At 41.5% G+C, this 23387-nt stretch overlaps 1 protein-coding gene across 13 annotated transcripts in view; it reads left to right on the top strand.

Annotated features, from left to right (window-relative positions):
* The window catches only part of KALRN (kalirin RhoGEF kinase), a 536830-nt gene that overhangs the window by 382447 nt on the left and 130996 nt on the right, over nucleotides 1-23387 (top strand). For all 13 annotated transcript variants that reach the window (XM_076342988.1, XM_076342996.1, XM_076342997.1 and 10 more), the window contains 6 exons: nucleotides 2114-2206; nucleotides 3578-3689; nucleotides 5474-5664; nucleotides 6081-6182; nucleotides 6888-7030; nucleotides 8402-8504. In XM_076342988.1, coding sequence (XP_076199103.1) covers nucleotides 2114-2206; nucleotides 3578-3689; nucleotides 5474-5664; nucleotides 6081-6182; nucleotides 6888-7030; nucleotides 8402-8504 — 744 coding nt within the window. The remainder of the gene's footprint in view (nucleotides 1-2113; nucleotides 2207-3577; nucleotides 3690-5473; nucleotides 5665-6080; nucleotides 6183-6887; nucleotides 7031-8401; nucleotides 8505-23387) is intronic.

Below are 23387 nucleotides of genomic sequence, written 5' to 3' on the forward strand. Positions count from 1 at the left end.
TGGTGTTTTTCTGGGATTCTGTCATTGCATATAAGACTACACATTGATCCTGTTCTGCAGCTCATCTGGTTTGCAACACACTACTGCCAGCACATGGTGCCTGTCAGATACCTTCATTTCTTCCAGGCCCTTGGGACACTTTTCCACCCAAATTGTGTCTAATGATGAGTCATGGTGCACTATAATGGGAACCAAGCTTGCTTTAAACTAGAAGCAGGGCAAAGTAGAGAGCCCTGTGGCTAGCTTGCTTCTGAAACCTGCCAGCTGCTTCAAAGCTAGCTCAGATATCTCTCTGCTTCATGTTACTTAAAGGTGTGTGAGAAATGTCTGCACTACCGTGCTCTACCCTGCACAGACCTCTCCAATTTCCACCTCTGCCCACAGTAAGTTCAGACCTCTCCAGTTGTTACAAAGCCAACCCAGGACACACTCCAGCAGGCTGCCATCTTACTCCAACTCTTCAGGGACCAGAGGGAGGAGCTGCAGGGAGAAGGTCCCTTTCCAGCAGTGTATTTGTCTGATTGCCATGTAGCAGTGCTATTGCTTCCCTGCTGCAGGTTCCTGTGCAGCAGGGACAGCTGTCACTCCACCAACCCACTCTGTCTCTGCACAGTCTCACCAGGGAGCATCCTGGCAGAGGAAGGAATGCCTGAAGGGGGAGGCATCTTGCTGGGAGCATGCCCTGCTATTCAGAGAGCTGTGAGGAAGGAATAGCGCTAAATTCATTACTTGGATCCTACAAAAACAAGTGTACTTAGCCAGCTCCAGGAAGTTCACAGACGTGGCCGAAGTCTTGCTGGCTCCTGCAGTTACTAATTGAGTCCCAGCCATGTGCTCTGCAGACACTGTCCCTGTTTGGAGCCAGCCATGACTCAGCTTCATGCAAACTCCATTAACCCCCACACAGAGCCCCTTCCCTTTTGGGTCTTGTTCATGGCACCAGAGATTTTTTTTTTCCCTAAAACAAACTTGCCTAGTACAAAAAAAAAAAATCTGTTGGCACATTGTGTGAAAAGTGGCTATTTTTGCATCCCAGCATAAAGATAAACACTGGAGCTAAAAAAACCAGTAAACTCCCTAATACTCAGCAGAAAATCAGACTGTATACAGAAAGAAGATCTCCGTTCTTGGCAGCTCTTCCCCCTTCATCTTCTGTAACTTCTTCCGTTTACAGCCTCAAATTTACCCTCCAGTAGCTGGAGATAAGTCCCATTCCCCCTTCCCATCAGCTCCCTTAGGAACCGAGGATTTCCTGATGGCCGGGAGCAAGGGGAGGCACGCCCAGGGCCTGGTGGAGACAGAAGGAATTCCAACCTGTTCTATTTCAGCAGAGAATCTGCCCTTGTAGGGCATGAGTCTGAAGTCTTTTAGATAGCTAAATATGTGCATTAGGGTCCTGTAGGATTTTCAGGAGCTCCTAACTCCCACTGGAATCAGCTGGAGGGAGGCAGCTGGGCCCTTTGCAGACCTCACCAGGTGCCTATCTGCAATGTCTCCAGAAGTTCATGAGCACCTCACACTGATCAGCACAGACATTTTGGTTGAGATTCAGGTGACAAACCAGAAGTATTCAGTGCTGTAAAAGGTATCATAAGGGTATCTCTCTTGGCCTGCAACTGCCACCTCAGAATAGCATAGGTCTGTCAGCACTGTGTCAGACCTGTTACTCCCATGTGGATATTTCAGCTACCCCAGGGCTCGCAAATGGTACTAGATGCTTATGTTTAGACAGCTAAATTACACCCTACACATGCAATTTAATTTAATGTCACTCCATTTTAATTGAATGTTAAGACTCTTTCAGCCTTCATAGCTAGGAGAAACCAGTTGATGTGACAGATAAGTCGTATTTAAATCGAAGCCTATGTAGTTTACTCAACATAGCCTTAGCTTGACTTGCATAGGGCCCCTGCAGTTTAAGTGGCCTTAGGGGGACTCTGCAGTTTATTGCCAGCCTTTCTGAAACCACAGTTATTTGCATGTGAGCTTAAAGAGAGTTAAAAAACTAAACAAAAAAATGCAGAGATCCAGAGCTAAAATTAGTTATGGGTGGTTCTGTCTGGCAGGGGGTTAACAGTTTTCCATGACTGACTGCTGTTTTTATCTCTTCTAGGAAATTCAGCAAAGACATGGTCTGGCCAACTCTATCTCTTCTTATTTAATCAAGCCTGTCCAGAGGATCACAAAATACCAACTCCTACTGAAGGTACCTTAGTGAGCTGCCCAAATCAGCTCATGCAGAGCAGTTCCCAGGTGTGATGAGTTAACTTATTCTTAAGGGAGCTGCTTCCTCACCTCTTCATGACCTGTAAGCAGCTACTGCTGAGCTGCTACTCCTACTTCCCAGGCCTGAACATGGCAACAAAGTGTGAAATCAGGTTGAGTGTTCTAAAGGAAAAGACTCACAGAAGGAAAAAAAAAAAAACCACAGTAAAAAAAAAGATCACCTGTTTCAACTGGGGTTTTTTGTATCCAAGTGGACTTAACCCTAAAAAGCGAGAACTGGGAAAGGGAAATTGAAGGGACACCAGAATCGCTTACTTTCCTTCTTGCTAAGTTTGTGACGTAATAATTTGATTAAAGGCTTCAATGACAGCAGTAGTGAACTTTGGGGAAATTTCACTGACTCTTGACTGAGACTCCTTCACTGGCGTTAGATTCTGTTTGGGAGCTGACATTTTTGTGTTTGAAAAACACGGAAAAGCTTCATATACAAAGCAAAGGACTTCTGAGTGAAACATTAACATTTCCCATTTAAAAAAAACCACCTTTGTTGGTTTGTTGTAAATTGGTTACAGGTTTTTGCAGTATCTTGTGAGTAGGTGAATTTTAGATCTAACTTAACCAGCCACTGTTCACTTCAAAACTAGTAAACCAGAGAAGAAAAAATATCTGGGCGATAAGGGAGGAGACAGATTCTGACTTTGAAAAGCTAGGCCCAGATATAATACTTGCATCTCTTTAAAACTTCCTCTGTATATGCCAGAGGAGTGGTATGCTGTACTAGGAAGGTACTTACTGAGTACATTCCATGTGTTGACAAATCTGTGCTTTGTACCAGTTTACTGAAACAACACACGGGTTTACCATAGTCTTGTGAGTGCTGTGGGACAGCGAGCCTGTACTGCACAAACCGTCTGCTAATGGGAAGGCTAAAACATCCCTTCAGTCGTCACCCCTTTGGTCTCCTCCTCAGGTGACTCTTTCCTGAAGGGACCTCCCTGCCCTGGGCACAGCACACTGCCAGCCCTGCCTGCACTGCAGTACTCACCAGCACTGCTGGATCAGGCAGGGGTCCCTGCAACCCGGCTGGCACAGCTGGACTGACTGATGTCTGCTGCATAGGCATAAGTCCCCAGAAATCTTCTGAGTGCACAGTCTCACTCGAGAGCACCTTGTTTTGTCTTGCTTTATAGTAATTCCCATTTGATCCCCACTATCTGTGAGCATCCACAGTGGGTTTTGTTGCAGTTCAGCTTTCTCCTGTTACTGATTGCATGTACCAAGTAACACAATCAGATATAAAGCCAGCATGTTGGTCAGAGTTTGTTTATAGGTGTTCTGCATTGCTTCTTAGGAACTGCTAACCTGCTGCGAGGAGGGCAAAGGGGAACTCAAAGATGGTCTGGAAGTGATGCTCAGTGTCCCAAAGAAGGCCAACGATGCAATGCACGTCAGCATGCTAGAAGGTAGCAGATGGGCAGGCGGCCGGGGCAGGGGAGGGACCCGCCAATAAATGAAGCCTTCTTGTTACTTGTGTAGAAAGTTAGTACAGGTTGACTGTAGCAATACTGTTGATTGATCATAATTTTCAGCTAATTCCTAGCTTCTTCCTGATATTTCTCTAAAAGTCTTGGAAGAATAAAGCTAGCTAGGAAGTTTTGGGGTTTTATTTATTTATATCTTATGTGTGTGTGTATATGTATTTATATGTGTATATATGTGTACATACACGTGTGTGTATACATATACAAAGTGTGTATATATATATATTTGGTTAAAACATTCTTAGTTAATGAAACAAAAAAACCCCTCCTGAAACAGTATCAGTTTAGCTGCTGGCAGCCGTAACAATTACTGGATGAAAACATTTCTAAATACTGTCTCAACATTTCAAAAGAAAAAGTTCTGGTTTTCTGAGTCAAAGCAGCTTGTGTTTCAAAATGTTAGTATAATTATCCTAAAGATGTAAAAAAAAAAAAAGTATTATTAAAAAACATTTCAAAATTACAGAAAAAAAAATATTTTGATTGCCCCAAAGTTAAGTCTTTTATTGGCTTTTTGATGTGTGGAGTATTTCTAAAATTTAAAAATTTTATTCTGGACAGAGATGCTTTATTATCTCTCAAAGATTTTCTTGGCCTGGGAAAATAATTTCCAGCCTGGCTTGAGTCAGAACCAGGAAACAAGAAGAGTACTAAAACAGGCAAGAAAAAGGAAATGGTGCCAGTAGCTAAGCAGCACATTAAGACCAGGTGATTAAAATTGCAGGGGGTCAAATTGACCCAGCATAGGTAGAAAGACTATAGAGATGGTTTTAACTATGGTGGCTGGTGAAAAGCAAGGTTTCCCAAAATAACGCCTGGATAATCTGTCCCCATGAGATGATGAGCATCACGCAATAATAAAGAAGCAGGGATGACTTTGTTAGGGTAGACGAGCACTTGGACAGTTGTCTTCTGAATAAAACATTATTCCCGAATCTTTGGAGCAGGGACCAGGGCTGCTTCCTGCTCTCCCAGGGCTATCTGGCATGAGCAACAGCAGGCTGTGCTGGTGGAGGAGCAGTCCCTAGCTCTGGAGAGAAGTGTGACCCACAAGCTGCTGAGACAGCAGCTTGGAGGGCACCTTGCACTAGGGACTCCCTTTTCCCTCAAGCTTCCCAGTTATGTGGAGGGAATCCTGTGATCCTCAGCCATGTGAAGGTTTTTGACATGCAGCTTGGAAGATAAGAAACTCCTCCCGGAAAGCTTGTTTCAGGCACCATACCAATTTGCTCTCATAGACGTGGCTCCTCCATGCCACTGCTGTGGACTCACAGGCCCTTGAAGGTTGGGATAGCATGCTTGAAAGCATCATGCTATGATGGGGCACTTCCAGCTACCACACGTTACATTTCTCTGAATTTGTGTTGACGTGCATAAGATTCCTTGCATTGCGGTTCTGTGTACAGTAACCACCACTGAAACCTTTATAATATTTATCTTTAAGTAATTACTACTATACTTTAGCAGCAGTCTCATTTAGCACATATGACGTATTTGTCTCTGGTGAAATAATTATATCACTGCAGTAGGAAAAAAAAAAAAAGAAAAATATTTTCACTGGGGCAACGGATGCCCATTAATGTCCTTTCAGAATATGCATTAAAAAAAGAGAAAGACCCTTTAATTTCAAGTCCTTACTGCTCTGCTGTTTCTGGGCATTACTGGCCCCAAGAACAAATACAAGCCAATGTATTTTGTGGTTTTAGGGTTTGATGAGAACCTGGATGTCCAGGGAGAGCTGATTCTTCAGGATTCCTTCCAAGTGTGGGATCCCAAGTCTCTCATTCGGAAAGGCCGTGAGAGGCATTTGTTTCTCTTTGAAATCTCTTTGGTGTTTAGCAAAGAGATCAAAGATTCTTCAGGACACACAAAATACGTTTACAAGAACAAGTTACTGGTAGGTGTGGCTGCAAAGAAAACATTCTGCGTGTTGTGTTTCTTGTAGGTAGAGGTGGAGTTTGGGGGATGGCTCACACGTCCCCATGCTGGGTTGGGGATACTCATGCCACGTGGAAGGGCTGGCTTTGGGCCCTGCAGGGCTCACCTGGAAGCCAAGCTCGCAGTGAGTCTGGAGAGGTTTAAGATAGATCTGAAGGGTGGGTGGGAGATGCAAGGAGGATCACTCAAGCCATTCACTTCCTTGCCATACCCTGGTGGTTTTCTGTTTCTTTTGTCTGTGTGTAGCAAAGCAGAGACAAGATCTCACTCCCCTATCCATCCCTGCCTCCCCACTTCTCCCTACAAATGTAAAGTTTTTTGGACTCATGAGGCTTCATATATATGAAATCTCTCATCATCTCTCCTCCACACTAGACCTCAGAACTGGGAGTGACTGAACATGTTGAAGGAGATCCCTGTAAATTTGCTTTGTGGTCTGGACGAACACCATCCTCAGACAATAAAACAGTGCTGAAAGTAAGTCTCTTCTGCTTGTTTTCTTTGCCTTTAGAGCTGCTAGTTGAGGCCTTGGGAGCACTAAATGAAAGGTCAGTTTCTTCCCTCCTCGTATTTGCATGGCTTCCATGTCTGTCAGCAGGGTCATGCCTGCATCAGGAGCAATTCAGCTCTAAGGCCTCAGTGAGAATCAAGACAGTGCTGTTGTGCAGCCTTGCTGAAATTGCATCTCCTCTTGCAACCTGGGTTGAGCAGCCGCACACTGACACAGGGCACATCTCAGGGTGTTTGGCTGGGATGTGTAATTCTCTTAGTCCTTTGCCACTGGACTTATCGACAATCAACCTATTCCTCAAACCTCCAGAGCTGACAGCCATTTCTGTCAAGTGAGTTTCTAACGAAGAATTTGTGTTATAGTTATTTTGTCTGAGGAAATCCCAGCTGTGCGCTGATAACCTATTTCCCCTCCACAGTGTGTGCTGTATTGCTAGCATTAAATATATTTATCCAGAGCTTAGCTGCTTTACTGTTGCTTGCCAAGTAGGTCTGGTAAAAATACCTCAGTTCTCTTGGGGTTACCAGGTACTCCAGCAGCTAAAACAATACAGCAGAGTGGAGAAACAGTTAATCATGCATTTTCATCAGCCAACCACGATTCTTCTACATAGGAGGTGACATGCTGGGAATATGATAAAGTGTCTGACTTTCTGCCTTGTGGAACTTTAGGCATCCAGTATTGAAACAAAACAGGAATGGATCAAAAATATCCGGGAAGTCATTCAAGAAAGGATTATCCATCTGAAAGGAGCTTTGAAAGAGCCAATTCAGCTCCCCAAGACACCAGCAAAACAGCGAAACAACAGTAGAAGGTAACCTCAGTCATTCCATACAATGTGAAATCACTAGCGTTTTCTTGACTAGCAGCAGTGTAGTATCTGTGGGCTTTTGACTGGATTCGCTTACTTTTTCTTACTATAGTCAAAAGCAGTTTTCATCATCTTTGTTTTTTACATGTTGTCTTGGCAAAAGTAGCTAGAAAGCTTTTCTGTGATATACATACAAAGGTCTTTTATTTTAGTACTCCAAAGTATTGGAGAGAAATGAGCAGTAAAAATTCTTCAGAGTCCAAGGTTATGTTTCTTTCCCAAAGTCGAATTTACTTCTTCATATTTGAATATTAACAGATTTTTTTTTTCCCTGTCTGACATTTTGAATTGTTTGACAATGAAAATCACAGCTGGTTGTGACAATATATTACTACAGTGGAGAATCTGTGTTTCACCATCAAATACAAACTCATTGCAGCCTGTGAAGTAATATTAAATTTTTTTTGTCGACTTCTTTGAATCCTGGATTAAATAGAAATTATAGAAAATGAATTGTTCTTTTGCTGTCATGCTGGCATTCCCAAAAGCCACCTGTAATTTGAGCATCTCCATTTCCTCATCAAGTTTTATCACTCTCTTGCTTCAGGCTGTATTATAGAGGCATACAAAGCATGAGTAACCAAGGTCACCCAGGAGATCTATAGCAAGGCAGAGATCCAGATGTTTGTTCCGGGGGACATACACCAATACAAGAATTTTCTAATGCAGAACGGGGATCTTAATTTTTTTTTTTCTTTGTCCTTAAATATGTATTTTGTATTATTTAAATGTTTATTTTGAAAGACCAGTAAAAATTTAGGACAACTGTATCTATACAGCAAAAGGGAAGAAAGTACCTTCTGTTAGGAGACTCAGGTAGACTTGTAGAGCTCTACACTGTCTTTACTTATGTTTGTTTGGATATCATTTTTATGGCTTAGTATTAAATTCCTGAAAACGTGGTTCCTGTGAGACAAGAGAAATACTTCCTCCTTCAGTGTCACATGTAGCCTGGGCCGAATGGTTTTGGTTAAGGCAGAAATCTAACTGAAGGAAAATTTCTGCCTGACACCCTCATTACAGAGCTATTTCTGAACACCAGTCTTCTATGCTGTAAATATGCAGGCAACAGCCATCCTGTTTCCAGCAACAAACGGTGTGATTATGTGCTAATCCCAACCCTATGGCTGAGGGTGACATCATTTTAAATTGCAAGCTACATAGCAACATGGGCTGCATCAGCGAGGTAATTTTAGCACAAAGCCAGCTCTGGCACGCTGACTCGGCACTTCTCAAATCCACCTATAAAGTTGTGCACATTCCAAGGTGGTGTGTTAAGTAAGTGTCGTTGTTTCCCTATTATGTCTTTTGCAGAGATGGAGTAGATGATGCAGACAGCCAAGGAGATGGCAGTAGTCAACCTGACACGATTTCCATTGCATCCAGGACATCACAGAACACAGTGGACAGTGATAAGGTAGGACTGAAATGTGAAAATACACTGCAATTGATCGTCCCCAGAAAAATGTAAGTGAAGAGCAGAATAGAAGGCATAATAAAGCAACCTGTCTTCTACTGAGTGAGTTGAAACTTGTATTCCCCTATGCTAGGCTATTAAAATCCAGTCTGTTTCTAGGTGCTCATCAGTACTGCCGTTTTACGTGGTAACATCTCTGCAGCTGCAGCTTCTTTGTAGTTAATACACAGAGATTGAACTGGCTCTGAAGAAATACAGCCCAGAGCAACCTTTTCTTCCCTAGTAGAACGTGCCCTGTAGGAGCCAGCTTCTGAATCAGCAAACAGTTGGTTATGTTCCATATTTGCCCTCTGAGCTAAAATCACTAGTTTGTTGGAGGGAATACAGGTGCTTACGCACCAATTAATACAGCAAAATTGGGATCCTGGCTGGTATCTTGAGAGCCTGGGAGACCTACCCTTTCCATAGACTGTGATTCTGGACCCCACTCCTCACGGACATATGGTAGAGCATATGGATGGCCCCGAGACGCGCCAGATTCTGTTGGAATGCTGCATGCTATCGGCACGTATGTACTTGTAGTTTTACTTATCAGACGATCTGAGTCCAGATTCCCAGCTCCACTAGGATGCCTGACTTGAATTTGTCACCCTGATACCTCCAACTGCGGTCTTTAGCTGAATTAGCAGTTGGGCTGTTAGCAATAATTTGCCTTAGCTACAGTGATGGGGTTTGTCATATCCACCAAGACAATGTCCATATTCTCTTCATGTGTTGTTTTGAAACTATCTGTAACTTGCAAAAGGATGAATTCTTCAGAACCATTCGCCATTTATGTGTTTGTCAGGGCTTTAATTATTCTGCCACTTACACAAGGTAGAAGGGTGTCTTCACAAAATCAGAATCCAAGTTTATGGTTGTAAAGTTCACAAGTAAGGTTCAGTGCAGAGGTTATTTTGAAAGCTGGACTCAAACATAGGAGTTAATTGCAGATAAATTACCTTCGTAAGACCACGTGTTGTATTTATCTTAAAGGCATGTTCCCACACTTTTGCTTTTTTTGACCAGTAATGTGCATTAGAAAAGTATTAATACTCACAATCCAAAGGCCACTGTAATTTATGCAAATACTTTTCCCGATGCCAAAGAAGTACTTTCTTGTGTCTTCAGTCTACTTGGACTCACCGTGCTTTTCCATGTTTTTCACATTTATCATTCCTGAGAAAGACCCTGACTTAGTAGAGTACTGGAGCTCATGCTTAATTTTAAGCATTCACATAAGCTTTGCTCATTTGCCCCAAGCCGACTGACTAAGTTGCATGAATTATGGTAGACAGGCAAGGTCTAGGTAGGATGCTCCACATTGCATGCTGTCACTGCGTACAAGATCTATAGTGCCAACAGCACAGGAAACAATCAGGCTGCACCCTGAAAGACAGCCCATCATGGCAACAGTTGGTTTAAGGATGCAAGACTGGAAAGGGATATAGGAATTTCTATCCAAAACCTTGTTTGAACTGAATGGCAAATGTGTATGAGGTAAATTGAGCACCAAATCATACAGGGAAAAATTTGTTACCACTGGGGAAAGGCTAAATCAGTTCTAGGGTTGTGTCATGTTTTTTTACTTTTTTAAGGTGGGTAGGTTCACTTGCTGACTTAAGGCTATCTGTGTGTTCATGTGTCCTTATATACATTTACTGAATAGAAACAAATTCCAGTGTACAGCTAAAGCTTAAATATACTTGCATGTGGTTTGTTGAATCTGAGCAGCTAGTGTATCATCCTTAGGTAGAGAGGCAGTTCCTGCTGAACAGTTTCCTTATTGTCACTGATGCTAATGCCAGAATACTCTGGAGAATTTAGCCCTCAGAGTGCTGCATTATTGTGTCTTTGCTCCATGGAAAATGATTCCCGCATCGCTTCATAGTTCTCTCTCAGTTTTTCTACAGAGTGTTACCCAAATTAATGACAGATGGAGCTGAGTTGTCTTACTTCCCGTTGAAGCAGCATGGAGGCACACCTGCGTTCAGTCTCAGTTCAGACATCGGTTCTTACGCTGCTTGCACGAAGCCCTTAGCATGTGTTAGCATCTGCTGTGAGGGGACTCTGTTTTAGCAGATCCCAAAGCTGGGCAAGGACCTCACAAGACTCCTAGTGGTGATGTTTCACTGCATGGGAACAATTCACTGTCATTCCAAGTTATTTTACTCTCCAACTTTAAAATGGGATTTTTTTTCCTACAGCGTGTAGTTGAGCTTATCTTCTAGGATGGTCTGAGTAAATCTCGTTGGACTGGGAAGATTTATCTTCTCGCATAGACTGGTAGTGAGTTATTGGCACTGGAAGACTGTACCATATCATGCTCTCTAGTTAAGGTTTCTTGGCACAGTTGATAGTGCTTGGTAACATACATGCTATAATTAACTCACGTGGCACTGATAACAGCACTGATAGGTAATGTGTTCAGCAAATAGTGGTTTCCCTGCCTGTTTAACTCCAGCATAGTCAGCAGAGTTATTCCCAGGAGTTCAGATTCAGGCTCTGAGTTTTTTCACAGCTCTAGCCTCCGTGGGTGACCTCTCTGCGTGCCCCAGTGAGATCTCCATCCAGACGAGCCAGGAGAAAGAGCTCCTACCTTTAAAAACTCCGGCTGTTCACAGCAGCCTCATTTACAAACACATGCAAAGAGCTTTGCAGTCCTAGCAGTGTGCCAGGGTGGCAGCAGATTAATCCTGCACTGGGAGCATCTATGTATTAACTCAGTGCCAGAAACAATTCTCAAGTATCATTTAAGAGTTGATATTACTCTGAAGGCAAAAGAATTCAAAGATTTAGCTGACATACTTTGTCCTTTCCCTAAATCTTGCTATTACACCCGAGGATTACCTAACGCGTTAGTTGAATGTTCAGACAAGAATGCCAAACAACATTTTAGACAAAGAAAACCACAGCCTCTCAAAGATTCCCAATTTCAAGTAGCACTTCTGCTTAATAACACTCCTTGTGCCTCAAGTCATATGTATTTCTTTCAACCTGTTTGTGAGCCAACTCCTTCTGGGTTGCAAGTAGCGATTTCTGTCTCCTCTCTCATCGTGGCACAGCCCTAGAGCAAAGCTTTACCTTTGCATTTCAAACTCCTAAAAAGGCAGAAGGTTTTTTGTTGTTAAGAGGGAATGAGATAACATAACTGTAAATTCAGCAAGGATTTTGCTCTCTCTCAAGACAGCTGAACCTAGCCATAACATTTATCGGGGGATCATTTGGTGCAGAGCATAGAGCACTTGACTGGGGACCAGAAGAGCTGAGTCCTAGTTCTGCTCTGTCATTCACATCACAAATTAAATCTGATGGCACATTGCACTTGTCTTTCTTTTTTTCTTGTTTGGATTAGGAATTTGGGGGGGAGACAGGAATTCTTGCAAACTTTACATTTGTACATCAATTATAGCATTGTCCTGTGTTGTCCCAACACAGGATACAGACCCAAATTCAGAGCCATTTTTGTATATTGAAGGAAATTCACAGCAATCTTTATGGTAGCAGACTCTGCTTTGAAAATAATCTTAATTATATGCCTGACTCCAGAAGTGTTACTAAGTCTTTAAATATTCAGGCTTTCCTGGCTGCAGTCAGTGGTCAGGTGATTATATTATATTAAAAAAAAAAAATGTCCAAGTCTGTTTAAAAAAAAAAAAAAAAAGAGATTACTCCTGTCTTTTAAATTAAATACGTGTTTAAGTAGCTTCTTAAATCTGGATCTCAGTCCTTAATATCTTTAATTTTCTTGGATTTTTCTCTCTCAAACACATATAAAGCAATTGTCCCTGGGCTCAAACATTTCCTTTTCATTAAATACTATATAGTAGAAACACAGACTTCAAGTAAGGTCTGTAGATCTGCACCTTTGTAAAAGGAAAGAAAGAGACAACATATAAAATGTTTATTTTTCCATTTGCAATCTATGACTTTTTCTATATGCAATCTATAATCTAAAATATTTCATACACAGAAAAAGAATTATTTGGATTGTCATTTGGTATTACATAAGTATTAGGGGGGAAAAAGTGGTTTCATGAACTGGACTCAGTGCTAAAGAATCAATAGATAATGAATGCTATTACAGTAAGTGTAATTCCCATTGAGCATCCAAGTCAGGGCCTAGGTAACCTGCTATGCAAAATTTCTCCATCCTTTTCCAAAAGGCAAACTAGACAGCTTTTGTTCTATACAGTAAGCCCTCTTCAGCATGCTATCTAAAAACCTCTCCTTAGGGAGAAATCCGTGCCCTATTCAATGCACGGCAGACAGGATTTCAGTCTTTATATTTGGATTCAAAGCAGCAGGGAATTGCATAAAGAAAATGCAAGCATGCAGGGCATTCTCGTTTGTTAAGCCCATTGATCTATTGGCTTGTAAAACAGCTGTTTCTGACGATACTGGTCCATCTTCTAATGGCTTTTTTTTTTTGTTGGCTTTTGCAGAGTGCTGAGCAGAGCAGTTCTCATTTCCTCCTGTTGTTTTTGGATGTGGAATAAAGCTCTGAAATGTGAACTGAAAAGTTTTTACTCTCTAAAAATAAATATACACGATATACTTCTATCTTTTCCATTAGATACTGCATTCAGCTCATCTTTCAGCAGTCATGAGACTTGAGATCTTGACCTCTTCCACAACGGTGGTATTATATAAAATCTGGGAATAATAATTTTTCTAATTGAAGGTAATCGGTATAAAAGGGGAGATTTTAGTATTAAGGCTTGCTGGAACAAGTCACCTAGGGGCGGATTCTCTTTTCTTGAAAGGCTTCTAATCAAGGTAAAATAGCTTTCTCCCTGGGGTATTGTTACTGAAGCAGAAGTTAGGATCTGATGCAGGAAGTACTGCTTCAGATTCTTCGTTAGGAAGAATTCTCAGTTCCTTGGAAGTTTCCTTTCCAAGTAACACGGGTATGAGGAGTGCCTTGATCCCCCACTTTCTTCCTTGAGGCTACTAATCATTTTGGGTTTGAACTCCACAAAGTTGTGCACCAACATGCTGCATGTTTTTCTAAATAGGTAGTATTTCCTTGAACTATTGCTTAGTGTTAATATGTGCTGATTAAAAAACCCAGAATTACCAAATGGAAATGCCCACTCATTCAATAGTAAGGGAAACTTGTTCTGTTATGTACCTCACAAGGAGGACATAAGGAAAATTACTATGTTTATTAGATGCCACCATCAGCATATACAATACAATGTGGTCAATCTTTACTTCCCAGCATAAATTACTCTGGAAATTAAGTATTGAAATTAAAGTGCTTAAAACCAAAGTTGAAAAGCCAAAGATCCTACTCTGACTGGGCAGCTTACAAAGAAATGAAGTATGTTAAGGTGAGCAGGAAGTTTACAAATACTCCCTTCTCTGAAACTGTCCATCCCATCAGCTGGAGTTCAGCCGCTTGCTTCCAGCAATGGGAGTTGGAAACCTGACTACAGCAACTAGGGAGCTTCTGGTTGTTGATGGCTGGCATCATTCCCTACATGTCACTGAGGGAAAAGTCTTCTCCCTCACACTAGCGTAAAGCTGACCTAACAGCCCAGCACAGTGTGTGCCCTGCTCTCCCCATCACAGGACATGGATCCTGCAAACAAAAGGTGGGTTTCCGCGTGGTTTGCGTTGACGTGAAGGCGTAGGCACTTCAGAGTAGGGTCTAGCTGCAAATTTGTATTTACACACAAGCCCAGCTCTCTAGCCACTTCAAAGTGGAACTAGCCCCTTGAAGCATGCTAGCACTGGGACCGTGATCCTTGCTACTACCAACATTGTGCATCAGCTCTGCCTGGATCATAAAGCTGATCCCACCAGAGATTTCTCTGGGTTTGGTACTAATAACGTTTTTCTCTTCTGTGCTCTCAGACTGGCCTGGAATCAGCAGCAAGCCTAAGGCTCGTCTCAAAGGTGGAATGACTTGGAAAAGCTCAATTAAAGAAATGACAGCATTTGCTACAAAATAATGAAATAATAATAATCTTTCAATGAAAATCCCCTTGAAATCTTGAAATAAGAACATCAACATAAGGAAAAAACATTGTAAAAAATTGATGTCAATATGAAACATTACTTTGTCAAATACAGAAAATGCAGACCTGGGATAAAAATGAGAGATATCCTCATTTTCAGAGAGGGAATTAAAGGCATGAAGAAATTAAAAACAATACCATAAGGCAAATGCATACATTAATTTTGCTGACAAGAGCACTCTCGCTAAGACTGAGCTAACAATTTAATTTCTACGTAGTTTCTCAACAAGGGAACTGATATACCAAGCAGAACTAAAAACTATATAGCAGACCTCTGTCTCTCTTCAATGCTATTGTTTCTTTTCAATGCTATTAAAGTATTCTGTAGCTTTCAGTTACATGCTTTACTTCCCTAAAGCATCTTTTTTCCTTTGAACCCCTGGTACTAGGGTTTTTTAAATCATCTCTAGGCTCTTACAAAATATTTACACCACTAGTGATTCAAACCCTCTATCCCTCTGGCATTATTGTGGCACAATGTGTGCATCTCATGATCCGAGTTTTGGCCTTTTCCATCTCTGCCAGTGAGTTCTGTATTGAGTCGTGCAAGAGACATTTCTACTGCAGCACTGGAGGAGTTTCAAGGGACAAGAGCTGTTGACCCCCAGCAGTGCTTGTGTCTGGTCAAAACATGTATCACTATGGACTGGAGTCTATGCAGTACTTGAGCAGTGGGACTGAACTGAATAGAAGACACCCATCAGTGGAATGTCACTCTGCCAATGGTTAATGGCTGCTATAAATTGTAACTGATGTGAAGGAAGTTGGAAGGTATGATGTAAAAACTCTGACTATGGCAGAGCTAAGGGGGAGCATGATCATGGGAATATGGAGTGGGGTGGTAAAGCAGGTAGTCACTTAAATACAGAATCTGGAGTATTTCTTTAGAAATCTTCCTGTTTTCTGGAGCCCTGTGAAAGGTGATGTATATAGAGTTGTCTGTCAGGAGGCTGGGCATTGACTTGAAGAGACTTCTTCCTCCAACCTATATATTTTACTCTCAGTAAATTAGATTCGATTTAACAACTGTGAGTTTCTAAAGGGCAAAGGAAGGGATTGATTTGGTCTCATTCATATAAGTATTGTTGTGGTTATTCTGCACTGATCCTGTCCAGGCAAGTGATGTGCCAGAATTCGGTAGTGTACTGTCTGGAGTGCTGCTCCCTTATAGTGACTGATGAATTAGGGTACCACAAGTAAAATTAGATGTATGTAATAGAAAATAACTGCTGACTGTTAAGTGAATTTTTCCTGTGAAGATATGATAAAGAAAAGAGGAGTGAGTTATGAACCCAGAGGATATATTTCTATTGCTTGGATGCTGCCTAGCATTAGTGCAGTTGTCACACTGAGTTATTACTGCCCTCACCTGTGGAAAAGGGAGAACATGATAGCTAGCAAAGGAAAACCTGACATAAAACATTTTGGCACTTTAATTAGCCTTCCTGAGTGCTCACTAGCTCTAAGTTGTTAACTCTTTTCAAGATACTGTCATGTAGTGGCAAAATGTTTATCTTATCAAGGAAATAAATTGTTCAGCCAGGAGCTGACATCTCTCTCTCTCTAATGGTAGTTTTTAAAAATTTCCTTAGGCTTTGGGAGACTGCCTCTCAATTCTTGCTCTGAATCTTGGCTAGGACCCCTGTAAATTCAACTCTTCCTTGGGAAAAAATATACAAATGTATGTATCTTTTTTTTTACTGTAAACAGTTCCCTGAAACTGAGGTCATTAAAGTGACACTTGGAGCTGATAAAATAAGACTGTTTTATCTCTGCTGGCAGTGCCTTCTTTGATGTGAACTTGCCTTTCTAATCATTCATGCTCAGTAATATTACTGTGGCACTTTTTTTTTCTCTCTTTCCTAAGTGTAAGAATGAACTTTCCCTTTGCTTCCTTTATTTCTTACCAGGAATGCAGCACTGCCAGCATCATGAAATGTTGCAGCTTTTGAATTGCAGGGCTGTACTTGCCTGTCTCCATTCGAGATTTTTCAGTCTTTTGGGAAAAAAAAAAACCTTGAGGCTCTTGGAGTGAAATATAACACACTCAGATAGACAAGGTTTAAATCACATCTTTAGATTTTCAAATGAGGTCCCAGGACTGAAGTACTACACGCACCTTATTTGACTCGTGCAAAGTTGCATGGGCACTCACAGAAAACTCTGAACCCCAGATGTGATCCAAATAGTTAAAACCGTCCCTTGCTCAGAGAGTCAGTGCCAGGCCTATGCTCTGCCTTGGTATAACTTAATCTCTGTTTTGGGGACCTGGATGGTAGGTCTCACGTTGCCTTTTTTTTGTCTGTACACTGGTCACTATGACTTGTAGCTTTACAGGAATTTACCCACCTGTCATCTGCAAGCGGAGTCAGTCGACAGCTCTTTTTTTTGGATTTATAATGCATGTGCTAAGGAGCTGGAGATCCCGTGCTACAAGTATTAATACTGGCACTGCCTACAACACAAATCTCCCAGGACAATTCTGGGGCCTTTGGCCCTTTTTTCCTCTGAAAACTTTGAAAAAAATGGCCTTTGGTCTTCCCTGGATTGGAACCAGATTTCAAAACAAGGGAAAAAGTAATTCTTACCAACCTTGGTTTTCAGCCAGGTTTAATCCTGGCTTGAATTACGTGTTATCTGTCTTTTCCGGCACCCATTTCTAAATGTAACAAGTAGATGATCAAGAGGTTTACCTCTGAGAAGTGACCTGTCAAGGGTGCAAGTGCTGCTGAGAGTAGGGACATTTGCTTTCCACTGTTGCCAGCAAGTATTTGCTGCAGCTGTGGGTGGAGGTAGCACTAAAGACAGGCTGTCTTGTTTCAAAGAGGTTTCTCAGAAAAGGTGTATGTGTTCTTTTGAAAAGCAAAGTAAAACATGAGCAGCTGCTTTTAAAATATGACACTTGTTGGAAGCACTTGCAAACTTCATAGTAATCGCTCAGGGAACTTTAGAGAAAGTCCTAACCATGTAGTGGAGCCTTATCCATTTCTTATTGTACTGCATGGCTGGACAATTCCCTCCACAGCTACCTAAGAGATGATGACAGTGGATGAATTTCACCAAAGGCCCACATTTTATCTGATAGTTGAATTTTAGCAAGAAATTTCCCAGAGATTTGAGTGTTTCACATAACCCTGGCTTCATCACTGTGAAAATATAGCAAAGCCAAAACAAAGGAAAGAAGAAGGCACAAGCTTCGCAAGGGGTTCATTCTTTTTCACCTCAAAGGACATTTAAAGTAATATGAATAGTGTCAGATTTTTAATTATATGATATCAATAGAGTTTTAATCCCAATGTAATTGTTTCTAATGTGCCTAATGCACTCTGAAAGAAAAAAAAAATAAACAACAAGCTACCTATGGAGAGTTCCTGCCTGTGGAGAGTTTGCTGACTGTGGAGCAGCCTGTGGTTTCATTTCATGGACAAAAATGAATGAATATCTGGAAACGTGGAACATCTGTAGTGTCCATGGAAATAAAAATCATATTGTTCATTGGGTAATATTCCCGGGAAATAGCTTCATAAAAGGCACGCATGAAATTTGCCATGCATCTGAAATATCTCAGCTGGGATTTCTGAAAGTGCTATTGAACTTTAGTGGGACCTCTGCTTTCAAAATGCTTGGACACAATTCTGTCCCCAAAGGAAAGCCATTCCTCTGGTGGTCTGTGAAGGGTAACTGGTCAGCACTCACAGGTTTATTTCCAGACCAGTGCACAAGCAGCAGATATTTTCTTAACACCTCCCATGGTTTTTTATTTGCAGCTATAAATAACTGCAGATATGAATCCAGATTCAGTTGGGTGATCAGATGCTGAGAAGAGATCCAACTGAAAATCCCTGAAAGTGCAGTCCTAGGGAAAGAGATTCTTCAAACATTTATTTTCAGCATTTTCCTCCGTGCATAACTGGCAGTTACACCCAAGGCAGATAAAGTATGCTCCACTTCTTTTATAAAGTGTGTTCTTTTGTAAATTTTCGTTTCTGTTGCTATCCATTTCATAAAGAACATTTGTTACTGATTTTCATTTTTTTTTTTTTTCATTTAGGAAAAAGGATCAGCATTCAGTATGCTTTCAGTCTTATTCTTAGATCATTTCAATTTAATGCACCTTTTGGTGGAAAATAAGTAAATCAGTAACATTTGAAAATGTAAGTCAAGTCCCCCTGTGCTAAAACAAGTGTGTGGAACTCCTTCAGGCTGCAGATCTCCTGAGAACATTGTAGCTATGAATATCAAGGGTCAACACATTCATGTGAGGGTATTTAAATGTAATTTCTGTTGCAGCCCACTTGATATCTCCTTTCTATTCATGCAAGCAGTGTGAAAATCAGATTCTATACTAATATGCTGACGAACACATTCGCCTTACAGGTGCAAGGCACACAGGTAAAGGTCATCTTAGTTGATATAACGAGTATCCTAAATTCACTGCAAGTGTGGTATCTCCCAATCACAAGACATTTCTGAAGAACATGTGATCCTGCTTAGACGGGATGGCTGTAATTTTCAAGTTTACAGGAATAAGGTGCAGAATGCTGCCCTCGTAAAGATGGTTGAAACTCAGCTGTGGACTACACTATGCCATTAAATGAGAGGAAATAAATAATGCTCCATATCAATAAATCTATACTACCAAACAAAAAAAGATGTTTTGATGCCTGCTGTGAAGAAAGAGGATGTTTAAGTTACGAGGATGTTGAAGTGAATCAGTTTCATGCAATCAAAACAGAATAAGAAGGAAGTGCAGTAAAATCCCTATCTTTCTTTCAAAGACATCACCAACCTGAGTGATTTTAAAATAGGAGGATACAAATAAATTATTGATTTGCACAGAAGAATTGGAGGATATTCTGTTTTTCAGCTCTAAAGAGAGACCAGCTGTTGTTTGACTTTTATAAATGTGCTGTGATTTTCAAAGAATCAGATGTCAAAGATTTATTGTCATTTATGTTACATTAGAAACTGAGTTGGACTTCAAATGGCAGAGGAGCTTCTAGATCTGAATTGATCTTTGACTGAATGGGAAACAGTGAAAATTGATTCATGTTAGTCAAAAATAGTGTTTTTTTCCAGCAAGATTCCATCTGTAATGGTTAAACAAAAATACATATATTGAGAGATCAAGTGGCTGAGTTCCTTTTTCCTCTAAACATATGCTAATGAGTGCAAGCTGAACTGTAATTCATTAAAGGCCATTTCCTCATTATTGCTTATCAAAATTAACATTCAGTGACCTTTAAATTACTCACTAATTCCTTCCCTTTCTCCTCATGAACAATTCCTTTTCACTTTTGTTCTTGCACTTCTTGCACAGCATAGAGTGACAGTACTGGGCTATGACACTGGTGAGGTGATTCCTCGGGCTGCGCTCAGACTTACTTGCTTTGTCACATCTAACGAGAGTACACTGGCACTTGCTGAGACCTACGGTCTGAAAGGTCCAAGCACCACTTTGTAAACAAGCCTGCTCAAGACATGAAATAGATATTCCTGGCTCAAGCATCATGCTGTTTTTGCAAATTTGTCTGTTGATAGAAGGGACAAAATGGTTAATTAAAAGGGGGTAGATTATATGGTCCCCCCCAAATGAGGACATAAATAGAATAGGAAGTGTTCATCAGTATTCTGGGGTTGTCTCTGTAGCCATCTTTGGGCCAGGCACTAGATCATCTAAAGTGCTAGGCTTAGAAAGAAAGGAGCAATCAGGATTCAGAACTTGTTTTAAAGAAGAGTTTGGGGTTTTTTTTATTTAATCTTAAGTTCTACCTTCCATGTTGTCATTAAGCAAGAAGCTGTTCCTCATCTAAACCTGATCGTTCTCCTTCTGTTCTTCAAAGAACTTGAGTTCATATTTATTTATCCTGTGTTGTTGTTTTGAGTTGTTTCTGAGGTTTCATTCTGGTGATTACAGCATGTTTGTTTGATTTGGCTGTACAATATTAAATATATCCCTCTGGAGGAACAATATGTTTTCTTGTTGGCAAAAATTTTTTTTTTCCTTTTAGAATTCATCATTTTTGTGTGGTTAATGCTTATTAGCTGTAAAGTGCCAGGTTTGTTCAAGAAACTTAGGAAACCTTGGAACAGCATGGTTCCAGCTATAAAGGGCATATAGGGATAACGCAGAATAACTGTCTAGAAAGGAAGAAAAGTTTGAGATCAGAAATTAATGTTAAGAACAGGTCTTTGAGCAACACTGTTAAGTTCATTGATCAAGGACATTAGAGGACATTGAAGATCATCCAAGTTCAAAGTTAATATTAGCAAGAGGCTTGATATTGGAAACAAAACTGTGTGTGAAGGAGGGGGACAAAGGGAAACAGTTGCAAATTCCCTTTTTCTTCATATAGGGGATCAAGTCAGGAAAACACCCATCACAAACAATATTTATAAGAACACCTTTAATTCAGGACTGGAGGGTTGTACTGGTGTGCAGTAGCTCTTAGGCAGGTGTTCAGAAATTCTGTTGAAGGGTCCTTTCTTTCATCAAGTGTATATGTACATTCGCATGCAGCAGTCACTACCTTCTTCGATCTAGTCTGAGTTACACAACCAGTTGTTGATGCTAGTGTGTGCTGGTGGCTTTGTCTCTTGGTGTGCTGAATTTATCAGTTCCTGGGGGATTCAGCAAGACTGCTTCTCTCCAGAGCTGATCAGTTGGGAAAATTTCACAACCTACCATCTCAGCTCATACTTTTCCTCTCCAGCTTGCTGTCTGCTGGTAACCATCCAAACCTATATATAAAACCTATATAAAACTCACCCACACATTCTCGTGTGGAAGAGGACTTTATGGCATGGCCTGATAAAAGGTGCAATGCCTGATTATGGGCAAAAGGGAGCAGACAAGACTGAGTTAATTGATTTTATCTCTTTGAGCAAGGCCACATCTGCCTCAGTCTCGTGTGTTGCCTAGTCGAGTGCAGTTGTGAGCATGGAGGACCATGAAGCATCACAAGAACATAGATACTGGAGTGGGAGGCAATAGAAGGAGGCAGAGGAACATGGAGGGCAAGCCACAGGGAAGCACAGAGCTGGGCAGGCAGCTGAGGGCGGTGAGAGCTTTCGTGAGAAATGGAGACGTTAGATGTGACAGGACCAGAGGAAGAGATCACACCACATAATGTATCATTGTTTTGTTTCCTCTTTCCCCTTAGATCCCTAGGTCAAGTAGGGAAGAAGAGGCTTTGAGTTATGGGGAGGGCTATTCTGGTTGCTTCTGCTAGTCTACAAACTCATGGTCTTTTCAGTGACCTGAGGCAGTATTTATTCTGGAGCCAAGTACTTTTGCTGCAGGATGCCCCAGGAGGCACTTCCCTGCCTTGGAGTCAACATTCTCCCCACCTTGTAAACCACATGCATGCCTTGCTACTGACAACCTACAGCTGAGAGACAGACATCCAAATCTTCCCCCAGGCTTCGGTTTCCAGAATTACAGTGCTGCTATCCAGACCAGCTTTATTTTTCTGTTTGGATCTTGGTTAATTTAAAACCCAGCAACAATCAAAATCAAACTCACCCTCCTCAAATACGTGTGGGCGAGAAACAGAGGGGTGTGAAACATATGGCACAACTCCACAACCCCTTTTCTCCCTGGGTTAATTTTTTCTGACACTACAGCATCACTTCCTGACCGTACTTGCAAATAAACAATTATTGAAAGAACATGGCTGGACCACACATGCGTATTTTCCACTCTCGTGGAAAAAAGCTGTGTGTCGGCTGGTGGTTATTTATTTTCACAAGAGGCGGTTGGGTTTGTTGTCGTGTCTTTAGGGCACCATCTCTCGAGGTGCTGAGCCTTCTCAGCTTGCAGAGACTGCAGGAAGAATTGAGGGTGGGAACCAGCTGTGCCCCACAGGTCTCGGGCCTCAGTTGGCGTTATTACTTCTAAAAGTTTTCCAGTGTTGATATTTACTGTGTGATCTTGAGGAGTCAATAGAAAAGGACAGCAGGGGGTCTACCCAAGGGAAGGAACACTTTCCTTAACCAAACCATGTGATGTTCCTTTAAAATTGGAGTTGGAGTTGTTAAACCATCAGTTAGAAGTGTGACATTTATAGAGAGAGAAGAAAGTAAATTGAAACGCAGAGAAACTTCAGCTTTCTGGCTTGCTACAGATAATGCAGTGAGAGCTAATTTTCTTACGACTTTAACTGATTCTCCTTAGAAAGGTAAAGGGCCACATGCTGTATCTGTTGCTACATATAAAACAGGAGAAGTGGCATTCAGCTGGCTGGTCTTTGCCTTCACAGCTAGGCACCGCACATCACGAAGGATCCTCCACTGTGCAGGCTGCCAGTGTGTGCTGGGGCGCTTGAAAGGCTGACAGCACCCTGTCTCTGCTACCCCCATACCTCCCCAGCAGCAGACCCAGCCAGGGGACGCCTTCCCCCAGCTTTGTGCTGGCTTAAAGAGCTGCTGACTGCAGGGTACGTGTTAGGGGCTGAGGGCTGTGCTTCATGAATCACCTTCTGTCTTTTGTTGCAATGGCTGTGCAGACTATGGCTGCGTCCCCCCTCCCTCTGCAGCTGAAATATAACAACAGAGGTGTGAACCAGGCCTTCAGGGTTGTTTTTGTGGGTTATCTTTTGAAACCTCTGAGGTTTCGTATTCTTTCAGAGGTCCTGGTCTCAGTGCTACATGCAGTTTCTTTGCAGAAACTCTCTTCCAACCCTGAAGTTCTGCTGCCCCCCTGGCAACTGAACCTTTGGTACCTTTTGCCTTTATGAAACCTGTGCCCTTCAAGCTTTCTAGGAGAGAAATTTGAGGACTGAGAAAGGACTTTTAAAAATCAAACCTTTCTCAAGCT

The sequence above is a fragment of the Aptenodytes patagonicus genome, chromosome 6, assembly GCF_965638725.1.
Source record: "Aptenodytes patagonicus chromosome 6, bAptPat1.pri.cur, whole genome shotgun sequence".
NCBI classification, from domain to species: domain Eukaryota; kingdom Metazoa; phylum Chordata; class Aves; order Sphenisciformes; family Spheniscidae; genus Aptenodytes; species Aptenodytes patagonicus.